Here is a 27,079-nt window from a genome sequence, read left to right as displayed (position 1 = left end):
TTATATTTTCTGTTCACTGAATACGTGTTTTACAAGATTGATTACACTTTTGTTTTATTTTATTTATGCATTTTCTACCGTCTAAAGTTTTATTTTGAAACTACTAAAATAGCTTAAAACTTAATTGGATTAATGTAAAAGGGACAGGTGTGAAGCTCTAAATTAATTATCACTTTGCCTAAATCTAAAATGTTTTTTGTTAGTACAAACTATATTAAACATCATCGAAAAATCCTCGCGGAACTACTCCGCTATTACTGGTACCATGCCCATCTTCATCATCGCCAAATTCGCTATATCCTCGAAATCCAACCACAACGTTAGTGCTAACTCCAAAGCGTTCATTGATTTCTTCCGAAAGAGACCTACAAAGCTCAGTTCCTCGCTCGTTAGTGCTGTAGTCAAGTCTGTCACCGTGCCGTACTAAATCATCACTAGGGCCAACAGCATTAGTTGCTAAATCTAAATTTTTTGATCTATATTTTGCCAGAATGTTCCCAACGCCACTAGTGCTTACGTTTCCACCTCCATTGATTCCACCACTGTTTCCTGTGTTTCCATAATCTCTTCCTAAATTGCTTAGAATATTGTCCCGTCGGCGAGCGATTGCATCTTCTGCGCGTTGACGCTTTCGCTTTTCCCGTACTATTAAATCTTTACCTTCCTGGACAAGCTCAGTAGCAATAGTTTCATTTAGCATAAATTGTTGAAAGCCAAGTGCATTGAGGGCTCGGCTGCCAAGCGAAAACCAAGTAGCCAAACAGAAAGCTAGCATCACCATTGGAAAATATATATTAAATCCATCTGATATTATACCTAAAACATCCATGTGACCCATGATCTGTGTATAATGTGTTTCCTGAATACGTTCCTTGATGATGTGTGAATCCATATGAATCATTCCAAGAAAATTCAGACACATAGGTGGAGTCAAGCGGCACAGTAGCATACCACTAAATATTAGGCTATACTCGTTAGTTTGATGATGAGCAGCAAGATAGTAGAGATTGAGAAATTTAATTCGGAAAACCGTCGAATAGGCGCAGTAGCACAGATAACAAAGAGTCATCATTGAGAATAGCTCAATCGTGACAAAGTCATAGTTGGTCTTCGCGATTTCCAGTACGTTTGCAAAGATGGATAACACCGGTTCACGATTGAAAAATGTCAATTCGCTCCAGACCACTGTGAATGAAAGAAAACCTGTAAAAGAGATTTTTTTAGATGGTTTGTTACCAATTATTATTTATTTGAATACAACTTAAGGTTCGAACATGGCCCAGGGGACCAATAAGCATTAGTATAAGCAGTAAATCAATCGTTTATTAGCATCCCTGGGGTTTTATGCTGCAGGTTGCTGTTTATCAGCCTTTTGACTGCATAACTGTTATAAATTGGCATCTACAATTCTATTTCAATTCTTCTTGTCGGTAACTAGCTGCAAATCAGCATTGTCAGCACTATAAGAGGGCTAGCATTAAAGTAGCCGCATATTTTGTCAAAATAGCATTTAGGGCAACTTAAATGCTTATTGGCTTGCATTTAAATTGCATTGGAAATGCTTATTGGTTATCTGGGGGGTCATCATGAAAGTTTATTGCTATTATTTTTGCTTTTAGATCAGTACTCTTTTGTTGTATTTGTATAATAGTATATGTGAGGTTTGCACAACCAAATTTCAGGTTTGAAAATGACGCGCGACCTTCAGAGATACGACCTACACTAAAAAAAACTACAAGGTAGAGCTTGCTAATCTGCAGTTGTGCTGGTGGTTTGGTTTCCCCCAGTTTGAAAAACGTCATGGAAAAACCAACAGCAGCAGCAACAAATCGCGTGTACGTATACGCGGGATAGTTTGCGTACGGTAGCTGTCAGCAATCTCAATGCAGCCCTAAGGGTACCGCCAGAGTGCAAGCGACATGCGACGCGACGCGACATTTCTTGCTGTAGTTATACGCGCAACCCTTTTTCGCCCGAAGCAGGACTGTGCATTTAGCAACATGAGAGCGAAGTCGTGTCGCGTCGCTGTCGCGTTTACTCTGTACGGGGCGTAAGGGTTGTACGAATGGGTGACGTCAGAATATAATCAATATATTAGAGTGACTATATACAGCGTGGCGACATGTCATCCCAAAAGTATGCAATGCCTTAGCAACACCCCATCGGCAGACAACCATGTTTTCGCCGCCAACATCTCGTGTGTGCGAAAATGAGATAGCATGTCAGCACTGCGTTTCACTCAACTGCCAGCAGTCTGATTTGGGCCCGCTGTCAAATTTTGAGCCCCGGACATGTTGTCGCTGACGTTTACTGCAGTTCGATATAGAGATGTCGATGGGTTGCTTAGCAATGCTTATTTTCTTTCTCTTTCCTGCATACGCGTTGGATTGATCGTCTGCTCGATTGGAATGACACTGACAGATAATTATCATTCCAATTTTGACATTGTCGCCACTCTATATATAGTCACTCTACAATATATATATATAGGCTTGAAATCGTCGCAGAAAGAATCTGCTTGGCTGTATGTAAGTTATAAGTATATATTATGCTTGTCTAGCACGTAAGCTATTGATTTACTTGACAAAATAAACGATATTTGCCCCCGCGACGATTCCGGCGATGGTTTCGCCCGCGACGGTTATAATTCATCGCGTACGAAAGGGTGGGAAATTGATAATATATATATATATATGCGCATACAATGTAAATACAGCAGCTTTTTACGCACTATAATGGCGGACGCTATAACCCACTTACGAAAATTTCGGATGCCTGGCAGAAATCGAACAGAACCAGTCTTCATTTTTCGCCCGATTCTCTTTATAGGGTGTTTGCAGTGCATATGTATTGGACATCTGTTGGGCAGGCAAAAGTGACAGCTCCATATAAAACACACGGGCTGGGAAGAGCAAAATTTTTTAAATGATTTATCCCGCATTTTGCACCTTACTGGACACCGCAGTCTAAAAGTGCGACTGCTACAAAAAGTGCGACAATGCAAATGCTGTGAGTAAGAAAGAAAAAGAGTGACAACTGCAATGTTGCTGTTTTGTTTTGTCATATACATTGGCATTAGAGAAAATAATCTGGATTAATCCAGGTACAGCTGCAAAGCACAATATTTTCTTCATTTAAAACAGAAATTACAAATTGCTTCATACATATGGTAAGGTAATATATTGACCAAACTCGTGACTTTAGTCATGACCTTGAAATGCGGTCAGGCATATATATTAATATTTTTTTGAAACGATGATTCTACAATTGATGAAGGGACGGTAAGGGAAAGTAATGAAGAAGGATTTTTTCGGGAATGAAGGGGAAGGGTGGAAAGGAAGGGGGGGTAATAGGTAGCTATGGTTAACAAGTTGTCGTTGTGATTCCTGTCTTTTGTCCAATGCTGCAAGGCATTGACAGGACAGGAGTCACAACGACAATTTGTTAACCATAGCTACCTATTACCCCCCCCCTTCCTTTCCACCCTTCCCCTTCATTCCCGAAAAAATCCTTCTTCATTACGTTCCCGCACCGTCCCTTCATCAATTGTAGAATCATCGTTTCAAAAAAATATTAAGGTAATATATGTTTTCTAAATAAAAAAAATATTTTCTACAAATAAGCTAAGACGCGGTAGCAATGATCAAAAATGTAACTATGACTTATGTTAGCGGGATAAAACTAAACAAATATCAATAACCAGCAGTTGCTTTCGGCTAAGAATTATTATGTTAAACCAATTTATGCTAAAACCAATTTTATATTCCGTTACTTTCAACTTAGCCTATGCCGTATACTGCTTCAACAAACAGTATATTTGGGACACCGATTTAACGCGAATGCACCTAAACCCTAGTTACCAAAAGTCAGCATATATTTCAGGGAACATTTGTAGGTTACTTTGACTTTTAGTTGCTTTAAAATGATGAATAATTTTAGAAAAAATGATGAATAATTTTAGAAAAAATGATTTTATCCAGCACGTTTTTGCTGCATCGAATAGGAAAATTTGCAATGTGTGCCCAACAGATGTCTTGCATGTGTGTGTAGCAAAAGCCCTATGTCAAATGTGACACTTTGAGGCAGGAGAAAAGCGGTTCATCAGTTTTGCAGTTTCGGGCAAAAGGTAAGAGAATAATATGGAACATGATGAAGCAGGTATAATTTAATTGTTAACCTGTTTATTGCACGCTTCGTGCTGCTACATTCCGCTGCTGCCACCCTCCAAAATATGAGGGAAAGCTGAATTGGTACAAAGCCGGTTTTTATTCCAAACCTCTGGCAGAAATCGAACAGAAATCCGGCAGAAAAACTGAGGCGAAATTTCTGCCCGAATCGGATGTGTCATTTCTGCTAGTTTTCACGGGTGACTGCGGCCAGAAATCCGGCAGAATGTCTGGCAGAAAAAGTTTTTCGCTGCCAGATTTTTGTTCGATTTCTGCCGGACGCGCCTAAGCGGGAAATTGTGTTCGTAATTCGCCCCGCTTAGGCACGCCCGGCAGAAATCGAACAAAAATCTGGAAGCGAAACACTTTCTGCCAGACATTCTGCCGGATTTCTGGCCGCCGTCACCCGTGAAAACTAGCAGAAATGCAACAACCGTTTCGGGCAAAAATTTCGCCTTACGGTTTTCTGCCGGATTTCTGTTCGATTTCTGGAAGAGGTTTCAAATAAAAACCGGTTTTATACCGATTCAGCTTTCTCTCCTATTTTGGAGGGTAGCAGCAGTGGATTGTAACAGCAAGAAGCGTGCAATAAACAGGTTAACAATTAAATCATACCTGCTTTGTCATGTTCCATATTATTCTCTTACCTTTTGCCTGAAACTGCAAAACTGATGAACCACGCTTCTCCTGCCTCAAAGTGTCACATTTGACATAAAGAGAATCGAGCGAAAAATGAAGACTGGTTCTGTTCGATTTCTGCCAGGCATCCGACTTTATCGTAAGCGGGGCTATGTGCGCGAAGCGGTACTGCCACCTTCCCAAGTTTGTTCTATTTGTGAAGTCTGTGCACAGGTTTGTTAAAGAGTGAAAAGGATAAACAAAACTTTGCACCAAATCTTCACAAACTTTCCATATGGCAGTTCCATGAGAGTACAAGAGATCGATTTGTGCTTACATAGCGAATATGCGAACAATCTTTTTGACAACTATTGAAACAATTGCTCTTCTTCTTTTGCGTAAACGAAACACTGCCGTACAGGAGAAGAGTGCCCAGTATTGATGGATGCACACTGAGAAAACTTTTCGTATAATTTCTATGTGTTTCACACATAGATTTTTTCCATCTGCCGAGTAAATGAACTTCATGTGCCAAACAGTTACCATTTATGTGTTTTTAAAATTTACCTTTAAAATTTGCACATACTATTCATATGCATATAATTTTCATGTGTACTTCTGGGCGGACTGTGTTCATATGTGGCACATAATAATCATAAGGATTTTCATATGGAAAATTTCCATTAGTTAAGTGCGGATAATTATTATCCTACGTGATTTACAGAAAAGCAGGATTTTTTATTGGATTGCCTTTTTAGTTTGACAATCAGATTCCCGTTTCGAATCGATCACTCATACATATGCGCATACAATGTAAATACATAATTTTCAAATGTGTGATGTTTACCACGAGCACTGCCTGCAGCGACACTGGCATTCTATATCTATACCTATAAAGAAGGATTTCTGTCTGTCTGTCTGTCTGTCTGTCTGTCCTGTGTTCCTTATAGAATCAAAAACTACTGAACCAATCGGCGTGAAAATTTGCATGTAGAGGTTTTTGGGGCCAGGAAAGGTTTTAGTGATGGTTAGAGACCCCTCCCCCCACTAAGAAGGGGGGCTCCCATACAAATGAAACACAAATTTCTGCATAACTCGAGAACTAATCAAGCAAATAGAACCAAATTTGGCATGTGGGTGTTTTCGGTGACAAGAATTTATTCTAGGGTAATTTGAGACCCCTCCCCTCTTTATAAGGGGAATTATAACTCCTCTCCCCTTTAAGAGGGGGGGTTTCCATACAAATTTCCTCATAACTCGAGAACTAATCAAGCAAATGGAACCAAATTTGGCATGTGAAGGTTTTCGAGGGCAAGAAAATTTTCTATGTTGAATTAGGACCCCTCCTCACTTTAAGAGGGGGGGCTCCTGTATAAATGAAATACCAATTTCCTCATAACTCGAGAACTAATCAAGCAAATGGAACCAAATTTGGCATGTGTGTGTTTTTGAAGACAAAATTTTTTTCTATGATGAACTGGGACCCCTCCCCACTTTAAGAGGGGGGGGGGGCTCCTATACAAACGAAATACAAATTTCCTTATAACTCGAGAGCTAATCCAGCAAATGGAACCAAATTTGGCATGTAGGTGTTTTTGGAGGCAAGAATGTTTTTTATGATGAATAAGAACCTCTCCCCACTTTAGGAGGGGGGGCTCCTATACAAATGAAATACAAATTTCCTCATAACTCGAGAACTAATCAAGCAAATAGAACCAAATTTGGCATGTGGGTGTTTTCGGTGACAAGAATTTATTCTATGGTAAATTGAGACCCCTCCCTCTTTATAAGGGGAATTGTAACTCCTCTCCCCTTTAAGAGGGGGGGCTTCCATACAAATTTCCTCATAACTCGAGAACTTACCAAGCAAATGGAGCCAACTTTGGCATGTGAAGGTTTTCGAGGGCAAGAAAATTTTCTACGGTGAATTAGGACCCCTCCCCACTCTAAGAGGGGGGGCTCCTGTACAAATGAAATACAAATTTCCTCATAACTCGAGAACTAATCAAGCAAATGCAACCAAATTTGGCATGTGAAGGTTTTCGAGAGCAAGAAAATTTTCTATGGTGAATTAGGACCCCTCCCCACTTTAGGAGGAGGGGCTCCTGTACAAATGAAATACAAATTTCCTCATAACTCGAGAACTAATCAAGCGAATTGAACCAAATTTGGCATGTGTGTGTTTTTGGAGACAATTTTTTTTTCAATGATGAATTGGGACCCCTCCCCACTTTAGGAGGGGGGGTCCTATACAAACGAAATACAAATTTCCTCATAACTCGAGAACTAATCCAGCAAATGGAACCAAATTTGGCGTGTAGGTGTTTTTGGAGGCAAGAATTTTTTCTGTGATGAATTAGGACCTCTTCCCACATTAGGAGGGGGGGCTCCAATACAAATGAAATACAAATTGCCCCATAACTCGAGAACTAATCAAGCAAATAGAATCAAATTCGGCATGTGGAGGTTTTTGGAGGCAAAAATATTTTCTACGGTGCATTTGGATCCTTCCACACTTCAAGAGGGGGGGCTTCTACACAAATGAAATACAAATTTCCTCATAATTCGAGAACTAATCAAGCAAATGGAACCATATTTGGCATGTGGGTGTTTTTGGAGGCAACCATTTTTCCCATGATGAATTAGGACTTCTTACCTTTTTAGGAGGGGGGGGGGGGCTCCCATTCAAACGAGATACAAATTTGCTCATAACTTTAGAACTAATCAAGCAAATGGAACCAAATTTGGCATGTGAGAGTTTTAGATGGCAGAATTTTTTTTCTGTGGTGTATTACGACCCCTTTCCCTTTTAAGAGGGTGGGCTCCCATACAAATGAAATGCAAATTTCCTTATAATTTGAGTACTAATCAAGCAAATGGAACCAAATTTAGCATGTAGGAGATTTTTGATTCTTGAATTTATTTTATGATAGTTAGAGACCTCTCACCCCTGTGGTAGGGGGATATGGACTCTCATACAAATAAAACAGAATCCAACTCGAGAAATTCGAGACTCTTCCATAAAACATTAATCAATAACAAGACCACAAAAACTATCTATAGTAACACTAGATCATTCAGGACGAGCCGGTCGCGAGTGTTGCCGGTGACTCGCCGTCGGAAGCGCCGCCCACTGGGGGGCTTGCAAAACTCGAGAAGTGACAAAGATCATCCGAGATTCATGATTTATGTACAACACAGGTTAATTTGTGGCAATACGAAGTTTGTCGGGTCAGCTAGTATATATATATATATTGATTCTACTGTGACGTTAGGAATATATCAGATCATTAGATCAAAGACTAATGTAAACTGCATTTCTGGAATATGTATGTTTATAAGAATCTGTGAGTGCCGTTGTTTAAGTGAATGTTTAAAAGAGAAGAGCGAAATATTCAGATTCAATTCTTCATTGAATGCAATGGTGACTTTGAAAATACGTGGACGGGGGTTCATAAGTACAACGCCTGCAACCATTGAGACATGGATTTCTTTTAAAAATCACTTGTGTGCATCATAAAGGTTGAAATAGTAATGAATGACCAGCCCACAGATTATTGTATTAAATATGATTATGCGTAGCTCGACAGTTTTACTCGCTTGTGACTTTAAAAGGGCCATTGGTTACAAATAACATTAAAGCCAAAGCACGTTCATCGCAAATATGACGTGCCATTCGAATGTCTTTCTCTTTTGACATGAATGGCAACAGGCACGTAAGTTAAGGGCGTCGATTCGCTGTCTTTCGCTCCGAGAAGGTTTTACTAGTTTACTTTCACAGCTTACCGCTTGTTACATAGCAAGAAATATGGCACTTACGCAAAAATTTCTGTTTTATTTGTATGAGAGTCCTTAACGTCCTACCACAGGGGTGAGAGGTCTCAAATCATCATAAAATAAATTCATGCCTCCAAAAACCCCACTTGCCAAATTTGGTTCCATTTCCTTGATTAGTTCTTGAGTTATGAGGAAATTTGTATATTATTTGTATGGGGTCTCAATTCACCATAGAAAAAATTCTTGCCTTCTGAAACTCCCACATGCCAAATTTGGTTCCATTTGCTTGATTAGTTCTAGATTTATGAAGAAATTTATATTTCATTTGTATGGGAGCCCCCCCCTTTTTGACGGGGAAAGCGGTCTCAGTACACAATCGAAAAAATACCTTATATAACCCCCACACGCCAAATTTGGTTCCATTTAATTGATTAGTTCTTGAGTTTTTAAGCAATTTGTGTTTTATTTGTATAGGAGCCCCCTCTCTTACGCCAGCCATAAAATTGCGCTTTCGCCCCCTCCATAAAATTGCTGATGATTTTATCTTTCCACGTCAAAACAAGACTAATTTAATTTCAAATGTGTCATGTGTGTTTTTTTCCTTTTCACGAATCTCTCTCAGCTCAAGGAGAAACCAACACTCAAAATAATTTTCACGTCGAAATTACGTGAAAAGTTGTGATTATTTTCCATCTAACTTTTCCCGTACTATTTACGTGAATTTAACGTAGTTTGCATTAGTATGCGTGCATTTACGTGGAAATGAGATAGATGTTATTGTATTTTCCAATAATGTTCAACTGAAAGTCACGTAACTCCCTGTAGAGAAATTTACGTGATTTTTCACGTGGAAAGAACGTGTGGATTATTTTGCTTGAATCGAACCTTGTAGTGTAGTGCTGCCAAGTTTATGGCTTTTATACTCCCACATTTATTTTGGATCAAAAAATTACGGTTTAATGATTGTGTTTTGCATAGATTTAATTGTTCAGTAGTAAAATATTAGATTGTAATTACTCAAATGGAGGTACCCGAAAGAAACAGCGATTAGATAAAAACTGTCACAAAAATATTGTTGTTGCAGTTGAAAACCGTAATAATCGACGTGCGACATTCGGTTTTATTCTTGTTCTGTGTGTCGCAACTACGTCGCACGTGGTGCGCTGTGTTCGCACATTGATGCGCTATACAACACACCACCTGCGACGTAGTTGTGACACACAGAACAAGAATAAAACCAAATGTCGCAAGTCGATTATTACGGTTTTCAACTGCAACAACAATATTGGCTCTAAAGTTGGCATCGCTGGTTTAATGATAACTCCACACAAGTAGACACGTCAAAGCCGCCCTCCTCGGCTGAACATCAGGCAGCTAGATAACCCACAAGCCGCCGTGTACCACGCGCGAGTACTGAATAAGGCACTGCCTTCTTCCGAGGAGTTAGGTGCTTCAAACCTCGAAGACTGTGCTTTAAACCTCGAAGATCTAAGTAGTGCCACTAGAGAGAACCTGGCCAAATACCGGCGAGCTAGGAACCAGTTGACCACGATCCTGAGGAGGAAAAAGCGCCAAAAGAAGAACAGAGATCGTGAAGAATTAGAGCAACTATTCCGAGCTAATGACACGCCCAAGTTTTATGAGAAAGTGAACCAAACACCAAACCAAACAGGGCTACACACCGAAATCTGACATGTGTAGGGACGAGGGAGGGAATCTAATTACAATCGAGCGCGAGGTGGTCGATAGATAGAAGCAATTCTTCGATGAACACCTCAATGGCGAAGTCGCAGAAGGAGGCGGAACGGAAATTAACAAGGAGCGCCCATGGAAGATAGTAATGTCCTAGCACCTGATCTCCAAGAAGTCAAACGAGAAATCGGGCTGCTGAAGACCAATAAAGCCGCTGGGAAGGACCGGTTTCCGGCAGAGCTTTATAAACATGGCGGAGAAACGTTCGCAAAGGCTCTACACTGGGTCATTTCGAGGATTTGGGAGGAGGAAAAGCTACCGGAGGAATGGATGGAAGGAGTGGTTTGTCCCATCTACAAAAAGGGCGATCGGCTAGACTGCTGCAACTATCGTGGTATTACGCTGGTAAACGCCGCCTACAAGGTACTCTCCCAGATCCTGTTACGCCGGCTGTCACTGATAGCACAAGGTTTCGTAGGGAATTATCAGGCGGGTTTCATGGGAGCTCGCGCAACTACGGACCAAATTTTTACTATCCGACAGATCTTGCAGAAATGTCGGGAGTACAACGTGCCCACGCATCACATCTTTATTGATTTCAAAGCAGCATACGATACAGTCGATCGAGACAAGCTATGGCAGATAATGCACGAATACGGTTTTCCGGACAAACTGACGCGACTGATCAGAGCTACTTTGGATCGAGTGATGTGTTTCGTACGCATCTCTGGGACACTCTCGAGTCCCTTCGAGACGCGACGAGGGTTGAGACAAGGTGACGGTCTATCCTGCATGCTGTTCAACATCGCTCTTGAGGGGGTGATCCGACGAGCGGGCATCGAAACGAGATGAGTTTAACAGTAAACATGACGAAAAGTGAATTTTGTAAAACGAATGTCAATTTTATGGGTCATATGCTATCGGAAAAAAGGATTTTGCCAATGAACGACATAGTTGATGCCATCCAGGCTTTTCGGCGACCACAAACCCCCGCAGAAATGCGAAGTTTTTTGGAACTAGTGAATTATATCGGGAAATTCGTTCCGAAACTGTCGGACACATCAGCACAACTGCGAGAAATGACGGTCAAAGGTGTCAAATTTGTTTGGACAAGTGAAAGAAAACGGTGCTTTGAGAAAATCAAAAGGGTTCTTTCTAACCCACAATATCTAGGATACTATAATCCCAAAGCATGAGACAACTATAATCACGGATGCGAGAGATAATGGCTTAGGGGCAGTTCTTTTGCAGTCTGCCAATGGAACATCTCGAGTAATTACCTACGCGAGTAAGAGCTTGTGTAGGGGGGGGGGCTCCGTAGACGCAAGGTTACCGAGTCTGCTTTGACAAGCGAGTGGTCGTGGGTTCGAATCTTAGTAGAATCAAGCCATTTGATGTCAAGTGACTTTGGCATGAGTTTATTCTCAGGCCCCCCTCATTTACCCTTCCTTTATGTAATTATATACCTACTGAAGCCTCTTGACACTGCAAAAGTAGTTAAGTGTACTGGTCAGAGGAACAAAGGAGTCCTCGCCAGAGACGGCTATAATATGGGATAGTGCTGGCAGCGAGGAATAAGTGGGTAAAGTGAATCAAGCTATGAAGGAAGGATAAACCCCAATACACACAAGCACGCATAAAATTTAATAAGCAAATCGCTCTCAATAGCGATTATAGCAAAAAGAAATGCAGTGTAGGTCATACAGCAAACACCCGGACGATATTACAATAGATCAACTATACTGGTCAGTCGCTCTTCAGCTGCGAACAGCACGAGACGTATATCTGCGCGTTCGTAGTGGCGAATATTATACGGCAACGTTTACCCGTTCAAACCGGCTAATTTTATTTGTGAAAGTTAGTTATCTCCACTTCGTCAGATAGTGAGAATTACGAAACATTTTCATCTGGCTTTCAATAACCAGAAGAAGGAATAAACATATAGTGTATCCATCAGTGGCTTCCTCAGTAGCAGCGTACTCAAGTAAGCACCTATTGTCTGCATAGAAACCGAACGAAGCAGTAACAAATGTCGTGCGAGACACACAGCGAGGATCGCGCCACTCTGGACACCAAAGTTTGATGAGGCGCCGCGGCAGCCTGGAAACTAAATATTTGTGAAGTATTCAATTACTATACACATTTTTTTTTGAATTTAGTTCTTTTTTTACTTTTATTATTATTATTTTTTATAAATTGTTTTTTTTAACACTGCTGATTGACCCCCCCCCATTGCTTACGAGTTCATTACAGTATTCGGCGGAAGAGCTTATTGCTCCCGCTCAAAATGAACGACTCTAATGTTGATTTGATCAACGATGTTGACTCAAGCGGTGAGGAAATGGAAGAGGAGTTCCGAGGATTCCCGACTCCCGGCCCTTCCCAACTTTCGGCACCTACTGCACCGCCATCGCAACCCCCTATAAACCAGAGGAAGAAAGCTTACCCAGATGGCTCAAAAGGACCGTTTGTTGTCTACTTCCGGCCCATAAGTAAACCATTGAACATTATTCAAATCGGCAAGGACCTGGCAAAACATTTTTCGGACGTAACCAACATTACGAAGGTGAGACCGAATAAATTGCGAGTTGTCGTGAGGAGCTTGAAGCAAGCAAACGAGATTGCTAGCTCTGAGTTCTTTACGAGAGAGTATCGCGTGTACATCCCTGCCAAGGATGTAGAAGTTGATGGTGTAGTCACCGAAGGAAATCTCACTGTCGAAGATCTTCTGCGTTGTGGAGTTGGCTGTTTCAAGAACCCTATAATGCCGAAGGTAAAGATACTGGACTGCAAGCAATTGCAGTCAGTATCAATCGAAGAAGGGAAGAGGAAATTCTTTCCATCGGAATCCTTTCGTGTGACTTTCGCTGGATCTGCTCTACCGAACTACATTCTCTTAGATAGGGTTCGTCTACCTGTACGCTTGTATGTACCGCGGGTCATGAACTGCCAGAATTGCAAGCAGTTGGGTCATACAGCCGCCTTCTGTTGCAACAAGTCACGCTGCATCAAATGCGGCGGAAATCATGGAGAGAGCACCTGCAGTGAAGAGACCGTAAAGTGTCTTTACTGTGGGGAATTTCTTCATGATCTTCTGGCATGTCCCACGTACAAGCAACGCGGGGAAAAATTGAAGCGCTCTCTTAAAGAACGCTCAAAGCGATCTTTTGCAGAGATGCTAAAGAGAGCTACGCCACCTATGCCAGAAAATATCTTTAACTTTTTGCCATCTGATGAGGGTACATCTGATGATCCCGTGGTAGGACCCTCTTGTACCTTGCAAGATAGATCTAGAAAGAGAAGAAAGAGCAACTCACCTAGTCCTTTTCGCAAGGGACGCAAGATACCTCCTGACGGGACAACATATAGCACAAAACCACACAAAGGAAGCGGTTTACAAAATCCGAAGCAGGTACCTCCTGGTTTGCAAAATTTTAAATCAAATCAGGAATACCCACCGCTTCCTAGAGCACCAAGAACCGCAAGTGCACCTTATTCTCGGCTAGAGAATAACGCAGGATTTTTGAAATTCTCGGATATCGTGGACTGGATACTAATAACTTTCAATATCTCGGATCCTCTTAAAAGTCTTCTGCTTACTTTTCTCCCTACAGTAAAAACATTTTTGCAACAACTAGCAACACAATGGCCCCTTCTTGCTGCTATCATATCCTTCGATGGCTAATACATCGAGAAAAAATGGGAATTCAATAATGGTGTTACAATGGAACTGCAGAAGTATCATCCCCAAGTCTGATCTTTTTAAGCAATTAATTAACATATATAATTGTGACGCGTTTGCGCTTTGCGAAACTTTTCTCACTTCAGATAACGAGCTCTATTTTCAAGATTTTAATATAATTCGTCGGGATCGAGGATCACATGGCGGGGGAGTACTTTTAGGGATCAAAAAGTGCTATTCCTTCTTCCGAATCGGCCTCCCCTCCTTCCCAAACATAGAAGCTGTCGCTATTCAAGCTATCGTAAATGGTAAAGACATCTCTATAGCATCGATTTATATTCCTCCATCAGTACGGTTCGAACAGAGGCAACTTTACGATATAGCAAAGTTGCTCCCAGCACCGTTTCTGATTTTAGGAGATTTTAATTCTCACTGCACACAATGGGGGTCGCTATATGACGATAACCGTTCTTTAATTTGTAGTCTGATTGACGAATTTGATATGACACTTTTAAATACCGGGGAAGCGACACGAATACCTAATCCTCCAGCCCGTGAAAGCGTGCTCGATTTGTCCCTCTGCTCGACGTCACTAGCGTTAGATTGCCTGTGGAAGGTAATTAACGATCCCCACGGTAGTGATCATTTGCCAATCGTTATCTCAATTGCTAATGGTTCAGTCTCCTCGAATCCTATCAATGTCTCATATGACATCACGCGAAATACTGATTGGAAGAGTTACGCATCTACAATATCCGAAGCTGTAGAGTCTTATGAAGTACTCCCTCCGGAGGAAGAGTATACGTTTATCACTAGCTTGATCCTCGACGCCGCGACTCAAGCACAGACAAAACCGATACCGGGTACAAGAATTAATCGACGACCTCCCACTAACTGGTGGGACAAAGAGTGCTCTGACCTGTACGCTTAAAAGTCTACGGCGTATAAGGACTTTCGAAAACATGGTTCGATAGAACTGCTTAGGAAGTACGAAGTACTTGAGAGGCAAATGAAAAGTCTGATGAAAGCAAAAAAACGCGGTTATTGGCGACGGTTCGTGAACGGATTATCTAGAGAAACAGCGATGAGTACTCTTTGGCAAACTGCTAGACGCATGCGGAACCGTAACGTTACAAATGAAAGCGCGGAATATTCGAATCGATGGATTCTCGATTTTGCCAAAAAAGTCTGCCCGGACTCTGTACCGTCACAGAGATCTTTTCGCGATGCATCCCCATCGATTACAAACGAACCGCCGTTTTCAATATCAGAATTTTCAATTCCTCTCCTTTCGTGCAACAATAATGCTCCAGGGTTAGATAGAATTAAATTCAACTTGCTGAAAAATCTACCTGACTCTGCTAAAAGGCGTCTATTGAACCTGTTCAATAGGTTTCTCGAGCTAAATATCGTTCCGCATGACTGGAGACAGGTGAAAGTTATTGCTATTCGGAAACCAGGAAAACCAGCCTCCGACCACAATTCGTATAGGCCGATTGCAATGCTCTCCTGCATCCGGAAATTGATGGAGAAAATGATCTTATTTCGTTTAGACAAATGGGTCGAAACGAACGGCTTACTTTCAAATACTCAATTTGGCTTTCGCAAAGGTAACGAACGATTGCTTAGCGTTGCTTTCTACAGAAATACAACTCGCTTTTGCTCGTAAAGAGGAAATGGCGTCCGTATTCTTGGATATTAAAGGAGCTTTTGATTCAGTTTCTGTAGAAGTCCTAACCGAGAAGCTTCATTCACGAGGACTTTCACCGAATTTGAATAATTTTCTGCTCAATTTGTTGTCAGAAAAACGCATGCTTTTTACACATGACGATCTGACAACTTCAAGAATTAGCTACATGGGCCTCCCCCAGGGCTCTTGTTTAAGTCCTCTGTTATATAACTCCTACGTCAATGACATCGATGAATGTCTTGCTAACCCATGCACGCTAAAGCAACTTGCTGACGATAGCGTTGTATCCGTAACGGGCAACAGAATCGATGATCTGCAAAGTCCTCTGCAAGATACTCTGGACAATTTGTCCAGCTGGGCTCTTAGGCTTGGTATCGATTTCTCCCCGGAGAAAACTGAGCTGGTCGTTTTCTCTCGGAAGCATGATCCAATACAACTGCAGCTTCTGCTAATGGGTAGAACGATCTCGCAGGTTATAGTCACTAAATATCTCGGGGTCTGGTTCGATTCTAAATGCACTTGGGCATGCCATATTAGGTATCTGAAACAAAAATGCCAACAGAGGATCCATCTTCTCCGTACAATAACCGGAACCTGGTGGGGCACCCATCCAGGAGATCTTATAAGGCTATACCAAACAACGATACTGTCGGTTCTCGAATACGGTTGTTTCTGTTTCCGCTCCGCCGCGAACACGCACATTATTAAGCTAGAGAGAATACAGTATTGTTGTTTGCGGATTGCCTTAGGATGCATGCAATCGACACATACGATGAGTCTAGAAGTGCTGGCTGGTGTTCTCCCGTTGAAACACCGTTTTTGGGAATTGTCCTACCGTCTGCTCATTCGATGTGAGGTTATAAACCCATTAGTGATTTGTAATTTCGAGAGGCTTGTCGAACTTCAATTTCAAAGTAGATTCATGACTTTATATTTCGATTACATGGCTCAAGATATCAGCCCTTCTTCATACACTTCCCTTTGTGTTGCATCGCAAGATACTTCTGATTCTCCTATATTCTTCGATATCACCATGAAAGAAGATATAATTGGTATCCCGGATCAAATTCGTGCACTTGAGATCCCTAAAATTTTCTACAATAAGTTCGTAAACGTTAGTTCTGATAAAATGTTTTTTACTGATGGATCTAAGCATCATGAGTCCACTGGCTTCGGTGTCTTCCATGAAAATATTACAGCTTCTTTCAAACTCGATGCTCCTGCTTCTGTATACGTGGCAGAATTGGCCGCAATTCACCACGCTCTTGGGATTATCGAAACAATGCCCACAGACCATTACTTTATCTTTACAGATAGTCTCAGTGCTATAGAGGCTCTCCGCTCAATGAAGCCTGCAAAGCATTCACCGTATTTCTTGGGGAAAATACGAGAGCTTACAAAAGCTCTGTCCGGGAAAAAATACTAGGTTACCTTAGCGTGGGTCCCTTCTCACTGTTCCATTCCGGGCAATGAAAGGGCTGACTCGTTAGCTAAGGTGGGCGCAATCGAAGGGGAAACTTATTATAGACCAATTGCCTATAATGAATTTTTTAGCGTCTTGCGCCAGAGAGCTCTCATCAGCTGGCAATCCTCATGGAATAAAGGAGAACTGGGACGGTGGCTACATTCCATCACTCCTAAGGTATCGACGAAGGCGTGGTTCAAGGGGTTGGATTTGGGTCGAGACTTCATTCGTTTGATATCCAGGCTCATGTCCAATCACTATACGTTAAACTCGCATCTCTACCGAATAGGACTTGCAGAAAGCAATCACTGCGTTTGTGGCGATAGCTATCACGACATCGAGAATATTATATGGTCGTGTACCGAATTTTGTGGTGTCAGGTCCCAGCAAACAGATTCCCTTCGGGCCCGAGGAAGACAACAAAACGTGCCGGTGCGAGACATTCTGGCGAGCAGGGATCTTCAGTACATGACTCTGGTTTATAACTTTCTAAAGAAAATTGACGTAAGAATTTAATACGCTTTTGTATAATCCGCAGACCAATCGCCCCAACGGTTTCCACGTAACAATGCCACCCCAATGAAGACACCATAATTCTGACCCGCACCCACGAACGTAGTAACTGGAACACTGAACAGCGTTTATCTACTGGACCCTGACCATCGCTAATAGTAGAAAACAATAACGAGCTTCGAAACCTTGAAACCTATCCCTCCTTGTCCTTCAGCTTTGGAATATAAGTAATTAAGCCATACTAACCCCAGTAAATCGGGTATAACGATCGTACCCTCTAACATAGTATATAAGCAGTGTTGAACATGTTATAAAAACTAGACATAAAAAAAAGTTGGCTCCTTAAAGCTACCGTATACGAGCCTGTACAAATAAATGACATGATAAAAAAAACTATACTGGTCGCAGTGATGAGTCCACACATGGAAAAAAGAGCTTGTCGAAGACAGAGAGAAAGTACTCCACTCTAGACAAAGAAGCCTTGGCAATGGCCTGGACAGCCGAACGCTTTAGAATGTATCTAGCCGAATAAAAAATTTTCAATATTAACAGATCACAGATGGTTGATCAATATTTTTTCAATATGACTTCAACACCAAATCAGCGACATGAGCGGTGGGTGCTGAGGATGCAGGCGTACCATAACTCTATTCGTCACATTCCTGGAAAAACTAACATTGCCGACCCACTTTCCAGGTTTGCGGAAATTTTTGATAATAGAACGTTCGATAAAAAATCCGAGGCAGAACTGTGTGCTGTAGTAGAGGTAAACAGAGCACCAGCAGTGGCAATGGCTGAGATTGTCCACAGTTCAGAACGTGGAACTGGCCCTACAAAAGGACAGCTGGAGAGAAAACATTAAAAGGTATAATACTCCTTTCAAAAATGAATTGAGTTTCGCCGGAGATGTTTTACAACGCAGAAACAGAATCGTCGTGCCAAAAGACCTACGTGAGGCAGTCCCTTCACTGGCATATGTTGGGTATCCCGGACGGGAGAAGATGAAAAGAAGGTTGAGAGTTGCTGTTTGGTGGCCTGGCATCGATGTAGAAGCTGAGAAAGTTTGCAAAGAGTGCATTGATTGTCAACTTGTAGGTCGGTGCGAAAAACCAGAGCCGTTACGCGTTTATGAATTACCTGTAACTGCATGATATCACGTCTCAGGAGATTTTCTAGGGCTCCTCCCGGATGGCTACTACCTGTACAGTCGATTCGTCATGGCGGAACCGATGAAATCTACTACTTCAAGCGACGTTATCCATTTTTTGAAAAATATTTTCTCTCGGATGGAATTGCTAACCATATTGACCTTTGACAATGCAAAGAATTTCAGTAGTCAACAGCTCCAAGATTATTGTGTGGACTACGGAATTAAATTATCTCACATGACCCCCTATTGGCCTTGCGCGAACGGAGAGGTGGAACGCCAAAACCGGTCTTTCCAAAGTCCTGGTCCAAAGTTATAAAAATCAGTAAACACCAGGGCAAAGACTGGAAGGATGCTCTACAAGAGTATTTATAGATGTATTCCCTAGCAACACATGCCGTAACAGGAGTTTCACCAGCACAACTGATGTTCGGCAGACGATTTCGTGATGTGATTCCGCATTTCCAACCCGAAGTGATTGGTGACAATAAAAAAATGCATGATCGTGACAAGATGTGTAAATACCAGGCTAAGGTCGTCAGGGACAACACAAGATGGAGCATGGGATTCGCCTATAGTCGTTGGAGATGAGGTGCTAATGAAGAACCTACTTCCGCAGAATAAGGTGGCTACAGGTTTCCTGCCAACCCAAGCAACGGTAGTCGAACGGTAGGAAACAGTACGACACTCGAAACGGAAAATGGACAAGTGCTAAAGTGAAACACATCGCATATTAAGCCTTTGTTACGTCCATCTACCAAGAAGCAAATGTTCGGTACAGAAGAACTTCCAGTCAGCGACGAGATGAATCTTCAAAATAGGGAAGCAGGACTGCTGCAGCGGCCTCAAAGAGAAATTTCCCGCCCTAAACGCTTTGATGATTATTCTCTTGAAAAATACTTTATAATACATTAACTGGATTTTCGAACTTCAAATTAGAAAATGAGAGATATGTTATGATTGTGTCGTAAAACTAGTAACACAGTCAGTTAATAAAGTAACTTTCCTCCTGTACACGCGTGTCGTTAATATAATCCTCAACAAACAGGACTGACACATGCAGAGAAGCGGTTAAACAAGGAGGAGAAGTTCATGACAAGTACATTTAACATTATCACAAACACCTTCTCTCAGCTTTGGGCAAACTTGGCTCTAACCGCTCCACCTTGTACTGCAAACGGAAACGGAAATTGTCCCGCACACAAATTTTTTTATTTTTCGTTGAATCCGAACCCGCCCTCAGCTCGAATTTGATTTTAATTCCAATTTTCAATTGGGAAATATATTTCGCTGAAATATAGCAGCTTGATTTTTTTGTGGGGTGTTGAGTTGCAGCTGCCTGGCAGCTTGTTTTTCAAGGCTCAACCCAAAAGAAGAATAAATTTTAGCTTCTATCCTGCAACAGTACTCCAGACGGACTAGCCTATGTTGGCCGGTTGAACACTGGTTGGCCAGTACTGTGTTTAGATAGGTTTCTAAAATAAAACAAATTGACTTTAGTGCGATGTGGTTGTTCATGGTGGCTGAATATGTGTCTGAAGACGTATGATAAGGTCAGATGAATAGGTATGTCACATAGAGTGTATAGTTTTTCTTAGTTAAAAAACAAGTTGGGAAACAAATTTGAACTTAGTAATGCTTTATCGATTTTAAGATACTTTATAAGATTTTAAAATTTTTAAACTTTGTCATTGCTTTTTTAGTCTTTAGAGTTAATGTCACCCAATAAAATATTGTTTATAACTAACATCATGCGCATATCCCCATCAACAGTATACTTGATATGTGCATAATGACAGTATATGCACTGCATTGACGTGAATCTGATAAGAAAACTTTGTTCTTTTTTTTTTTTGAAACGATGATTCTACAATTGATGAAGGGACGGTAAGGGAAAGTAATGAAGAAGGATTTTTTTCCGGGAATGAAGGGGAAGGGTAGAAAGGAAGGGGGGGGGGGGGGTAATAGGTAGCTATGCTTAACAAGTTGTCGTAGTGACCAGGGCTTCGACTGATCCTTTTTTTCTACCGCAGTCACACCAACGCGCATTCAAGTTCACACCGTCCCACAGTGGTTCAAACAGCGAAATACGTGATCGTGTGTAATTGTGCCGAAACGTGAAGTTTTTCGTATGTAGTGTCTTTAGGAACATTTCTCGGTATAACAGGCCCCTTCTTGTGAGAGAAATCTTTGGGTGATTAATTCCCTTAAAAGTGAGATACGAAATTTATTTTCCCGTATATTCGAGATACAGGTGTGGTACTTTCGGCAAAGTTGTAGTAAATATTATTACAAACAACTTTGTCAAAGACACCATACTTGTATCTCTTCATGGAAATTATCTATTAAGCGTTATTCGTGGACAAACCCTTTAAAACAGTTTTTAATCCCCAACTTATTCTGGTCAATTTTTACGTGTTCATAGTGTTATAGAAAGTTGTTTATCTTGCTAAAATCAACGTTTCTGTAGAACATTATTATATGTTATTTTCCAAAGTTTCGGAGATTTTGAGCTTTTTTGGTGAAAAATAGCACTTCTTTGAGCTTAAATATTTCCCAAGGTGGCAAATGGTGGCAGATCAAACAACTCCTACCTAAAAGTACAACAAAAAACCTATAAAAGCAAGTGTCAACTGACTGTATCTGTTTGTATCCGAAAAAGTTATAGTTGTTTTAAAAATCCATCTCAGTCATGTTTACAGAACAATTAAACTGTACTTCGGATGCAATAAACGCCATTTTGTTTACGTTGACAATCTCTTTCTAACAAGTTAAGTTACCAGCCATTTTTTCGCCTATTTTCGAGTCGAAAATGAATGTAGACTTAAAATTATTTAACGCAATTAATAAGAGAAAAGCTTCCAAATAACTTACTTATGCCTATTTTGTTTAATTCCTTCGATTGATGTCTTTTCAAAAGAACACACTCTGGCTGGTACCGAATGGCCGAAACATAAATGGTCGAATCACGAATGGCTGAAATCCAAATGACCAACTTTCAACAACAGTCAAGAAAGACCGACTTTTCTCAGAATGACTAAGTAAGCAGTACGTCATATATAGTTAATTATGTTAAATAAAGGTGTAGGTGAGATAACTCATCATCAAATGTTGTTTTGGAAAAATGCGGAAGGAGAGAGCAATGCAAAATTGAACAAAATAGACTTAAGTTAGTTATTTGGAAGCTTTTCTCTTATTAATTGCGTCAATTTTAAGTCTACATTCATTTTCAACTCGAAAATAGGCGAAAAAATTGCTGGTAACTTAACTTGTTAGAAAGAGATTGTCAACGTAAACAAAATGGCGTTTATTGCATCCGAAGTACAGTTTAATTGTTCTGTAAACATGACTGAGATGGATTTTTAAAACAACTATAACTTTTTCGGATACAAACAGATACAGTCAGTTGACACTTGCTTTTATAGGTTTTTTGTTGTACTTTTAGGTAGGAGTTGTTTGATCTGCCACCATTTGCCACCTTGGGAAATATTTAAGCTCAAAGAAGTGCTATTTTTCACCAAAAAAGCTCAAAATCTCCGAAACTTTGGAAAATAACATATAATAATGTTCTACAGAAACGTTGATTTTAGCAAGATAAACAACTTTCTATAACACTATGAACACGTAAAAATTGACCAGAATAAGTTGGGGATTAAAAACTGTTTTAAAGGGTTTGTCCACGAATAACGCTTAATAGATAATTTCCATGAAGAGATACAAGTATGGTGTCTTTGACAAAGTTGTTTGTAATAATATTTACTACAACTTTGCCGAAAGTACCACACCTGTATCTCGAATATACGGGAAAATAAATTTCGTATTTCACTTTTAAGGGAATTAATCACCCAAAGATTTCTCTCACAAGAAGGGGCCTATTATACCGAGAAATGTTCCTAAAGACACTACATGCGAAAAACTTCACGTTTCGGCGCAATAACACACGATCACGTATTTCGCTGTTTGAACCACTGTGCGTCCGTTTAGAGGTGGAATACGAACGCTATGCATAACACAACTGGCAGTTTGCTCAGTCAAACGCCGATCGCACGCAACAGAACGAACGCGCTCTAAAATTTGTTGACATTTTTGTTTCGATCAAATTGCCTTTACCGTTTGGAGCAGCGAATGACTGCAAAACAGTCAAATGACTGGCAATCACCACGCTAACGAAAAGCAACCGCACAATCGTATGATTCAATACTACAAAAAAACAACCACTACATGTGCATGGAAGAAGTCGGTCGGATTCCGTCCAATACAAACGAATATTTTGCTTGCGTCGGACCGACGTCCGGGTGACAAACTATTACTGTGAGCAGCCGATTTGGAGACAAAAAGAGAAACGAAAAAATACGTCACCGTATGCTTCCAGTCAGTTTGCAGTTTATATTCTCAAAGCGCAAAGCAAAACGGGAGATCGACTGTTTGCTTTTGCTGAGATGCCGCATGAATTGTAAGACGGCAGCAGCGCAAGCGGGAGATTGACTGGACTGGAAAAAACAGTCAAATGATCGTTCAAAAAGCGGAGTTTGAATGCGGAAAGTTCGCATTCACGGCAGTCACATTCAACTTGCGATCCCTTTTCAAGCCCTGGTTGTGACTCCTATCTTTTGTCCAATGCTGGAAGGTGCATGGGTCGAACCAAGCTGTAATCAAAGATTATAACCGGATTTGAACCCACAACACCTGCCAGGGCGTGTCGCTCACTGGTACCCGTGTACCTTTGAACCACAGAGGAGCTGGACAAAAGAAGTCTGCACAACCCCCCTTATTAACCATAGCGACATGGGTTGGTCTATTTTTAGACACAAATTGTGCCTCTTCCTCCAGCTACTGTAGAAACCACCGACCGAAAAGTTTTAATCTAACGTGTTTTTATTTCAGGACGACGACACTATGCAGGTCCTTACGACTTACAAGGTACTGCGTGTGACGCTGTTCGTCCGAAAGCGTGTTAGTCCGCGTTTCTCAGCGCGGTTCTTCGGAGAAAGGCTCCGTTCCTATGACAATTGACCAAACTCGCGACTTTAGTCATGACCTTGAAATGTGGTCAGGCATACCCAAGTAACCAGTAAGCACTAAACACTAGTCCTTGGACAACATTATATAAGCATACAGAACTATGATTAAAAGCATATTTTTCTTTATATACTTCTGTAGAACTCACATAATGCTAAAAAGGCGAAATAGCGGGTTGTTAAAATGCTACGCCACAAGCATCCAATAAGCATTATCAGTGTTTGTTTGAGGCTTAAACGAAACGTCATTTTGTCTACATTATCGACGTATCGAAAAAGTATCGATGGCATATCGTTTGCTTGTTATGGTAAATAAAAATAGATTCGGTCGGGATTTAAAAAACTAAAAAAGCAAGCGATTTTTTTTGCTGCATCTCAAGGGGAGCAGGATAAACAGAACCATTTTTGGAAATGCTGAATAATCTTACCACCTAGACAGGGCTCGAACCGGGAAGTTAGTCATGCAACCTCATTCGTTTCCTTGCACCTATGCTATCTAAACCGTAGCGGATGTGATTGAGTGAGGAGAAATTAGTCGTATTTAAATCTTGGTGATATTCCCTCTCATATCATTGCTACTTGTCCTGCATTACCAATAGGGTAGAAAAAGACGGCACCGTCAGATGGAAGAGGGCACAAATAGTGGCCGCAGGATAGCAAAATAAGAAGTCAAGTACAAGCCGTTCATCAACACTTACGGCTCGTTTTAATGAAATTGACTAAATGCATTATATTGTTACGTTATATGCGCATATATTGCTTTCTTTCATGCTGATTTACGTTAATGCTTCTATGCATCAACAATGTTAATATACGTTTTATAAGCATTAAGATTGCTAATATACAAAAGTTTGGTACTTGGGATGCAGAATTATTTCTTCATCTAAAGAATATAAAGAATTATTCCTTCATCAATTGTAGAATCATCGTTTCAAAAAAAAAAAAAATAATAATATATGCCTGACCACACATTTCAAGGTCATGACTAAAGTCGCGAGTTTGGTCAAACTTTGTTCGCTTAATACTCCTGAAACCTTTAAGAAAACTCGATTAATTGACAAATGCATTATTGAATTTTTGAGTCACTGTCGACCAATCTAACACTCGCGTCTAGGCATGTTTTCATTTAGTATGCCGTTATATTATATTTTTCCCTATTGAAATAATAATGAACTTAGTTATACTTAAACTTATTAGAAAACTTTATGAATTTTTGATATATGGGTATATGCCCTCAAACTCTCACTGATTCGCTTACCTCTTTCTTTTTGTTACCTTTACCTGGATTTTCTGTAGCCTGTCACATCACCTGAATCAGTTTTTGGCCCATATTGTTGTTGTTGTCATGTTGTTCTAGATTCTTTTCTTGTTCAGGTCGTTTTAGATTGTCGACATATACTCGGTCTTCCAGCGAAAACAAACTATCTAGCAGCGCGGCCTAGATTCGAACATACGACGACTGGCTTGTTAGACCAGCATCGTACCTCGTACCAACTAAGCGGCTACTTGGTTCATTATGTTCAAAAAATTCTTCTGCACGAATACAATGTGGAATTGGCTGATCATTAGTCAAACCCAAACCCGGACTTATTTTTTCCCCAAGTCCGAACCCGAATATTTGTTTCCCGTCAAACCAGATCGCAACCCGAAACCGATAACTGTTAAAATTTTCAAGTTCAGGGGTTCAGGCTTCGGGTCTGAAAACTCGGAATCCGACTATAATTGACAATACCAGGGGTTGAAATCGAAAATTGATTAAGAGCGAACCCGTTGTCTGAAAAGTTTAACTCAAAGCGAAACCAAGCGCGTTTGTTTTGCTTAGGTCCAACCTACGTTCGCCCTAGTGCCAATCTAACGCCTGTGAAAACCTTTGTTTTTTCACGCAGGTTTTACTTTTTCTCTCTGGGTTGAACTTTTTAGACGACAGGTTCGCTCTGGCCAACCCGAATATGTTTGTCTATTTTCCAAAAAAAAAAAACGTTCATGACCTACCTGTTATAATCGCGAGAGCTTTGAGAAATGGGGCCTTTATTACACATTCCCAGTACCATTCTAGTACTGGACTGTAAAGTGCTCTGGAAAGTCCAGTGCGATTCTTGGGAAATTCCAACTTAAAGCGATGATCCAATGAAACTGCATTTTTGGCGACGTCTTCCAGATGAAGGACCTTGTTGACTTGGACGTTCCACAAGGCTTCCGTACGTTGGAATGTCTGCAGAGATTTTATCACTTGCCGATGGAGTCTTATAAGTGCTTTCTCCGATGGCAAAGCTACAGGAGAACCATCATCGCGATTGATTCGACGGGCTCGCTCCATTAATTCAGTAGGCACTTTTCGAAGTATTGTTTCTAGTGCCGGTCGAAGTTCGTGACGTGATGGAACTGCTCGATTAGCCGATAGTAAACTTTCCAAAACATCATCTACGTGTTCCTCTGCCTCAGCCTTTTCCGTACTTAATTTGGAAAGTTTGAAATAAGCATACTGCAACGTAAATCCAGGTTTCGAATTGTTCCATAAACTTCGTGGAACTTCTACAAGGGCATAACCAAGCAGTAATACAAGTAAAAATAAGCCCCAGGTGTTCGACGCGGAAGAAGCTATGGCTTTAAGCTTTTGCCAGTCTAACGAGATTCCAGGCTGAAGCGCAAGATAGATTAGCAAAATTCCACATATGAATAAATAAGATCCGTAATAAATCGCGTTATCAACTAAAGCAGATTTAAGTTTTCCTTTGATGGTGAAATCACCGGCTTTTAGATAGGATTGCATTAACGGCATGATCAACCATGTCAGAAACTGCGAAGACCAATAAATGATGCGCCAGAGATTCGGGAACACCTGTTCTTCTACCATGCCCCAAGGGCGTTGGCATGTACTCTCATTGTTTGATTGTACAAGCGATGACTTTGTCGTTGTGTTATGTTCCAAGATGCACTGCCGGTACACAGTCTAGAATACGAATATACACGATAAAAAATCAAATGAGATTTGGTAAATATTTTTGCATATTTCTACAAACCGAAGTAACGTCCAGAGGGATCGTAAACACAATAAGGAATGAAAAGCTCCATGCTGTCAGTACAGAAAAGGTAACTATCGGATGCTGGCGTTGGATGCAACCATATCTATAAAGTGATATTGTAGCTAACAGTAATGCCAAACAAATGGAAAACACTAATAAATAAGCCATGGTAAACGACTTTTAGTACGAATCGAATATTTTAAAGTTTTTCTGCAACGTTACAAATACGATTTTCTTGTAGCTGCCGATGGGCTTCTTGTTGCATTTTCTCCAGCTTCTCTAAACTAA

General features: G+C 40.8%; 1 protein-coding gene across 1 annotated transcript; it reads right to left on the bottom strand.

Annotated features, from left to right (window-relative positions):
* On the bottom strand, positions 1-27,079 carry LOC128745616 (LMBR1 domain-containing protein 2 homolog). Its single transcript, XM_053842694.1, has 3 exons — positions 26,789-27,079; positions 25,761-26,718; positions 1-1,203 (listed from the first exon to the last, which is right to left on the bottom strand). The coding sequence occupies exons 1-3, from the start codon at positions 26,957-26,959 to the stop codon at positions 215-217; spliced, it is 2,118 nt and encodes a 705-aa protein (XP_053698669.1). The 5' UTR covers positions 26,960-27,079; the 3' UTR covers positions 1-214.

The sequence above is a fragment of the Sabethes cyaneus genome, chromosome 1, assembly GCF_943734655.1.
Source record: "Sabethes cyaneus chromosome 1, idSabCyanKW18_F2, whole genome shotgun sequence".
Classification (NCBI taxonomy): domain Eukaryota; kingdom Metazoa; phylum Arthropoda; class Insecta; order Diptera; family Culicidae; genus Sabethes; species Sabethes cyaneus.
Note: the sequence above shows the minus strand (reverse complement) of the source record. Positions and strands in the feature narration are given on the sequence as shown.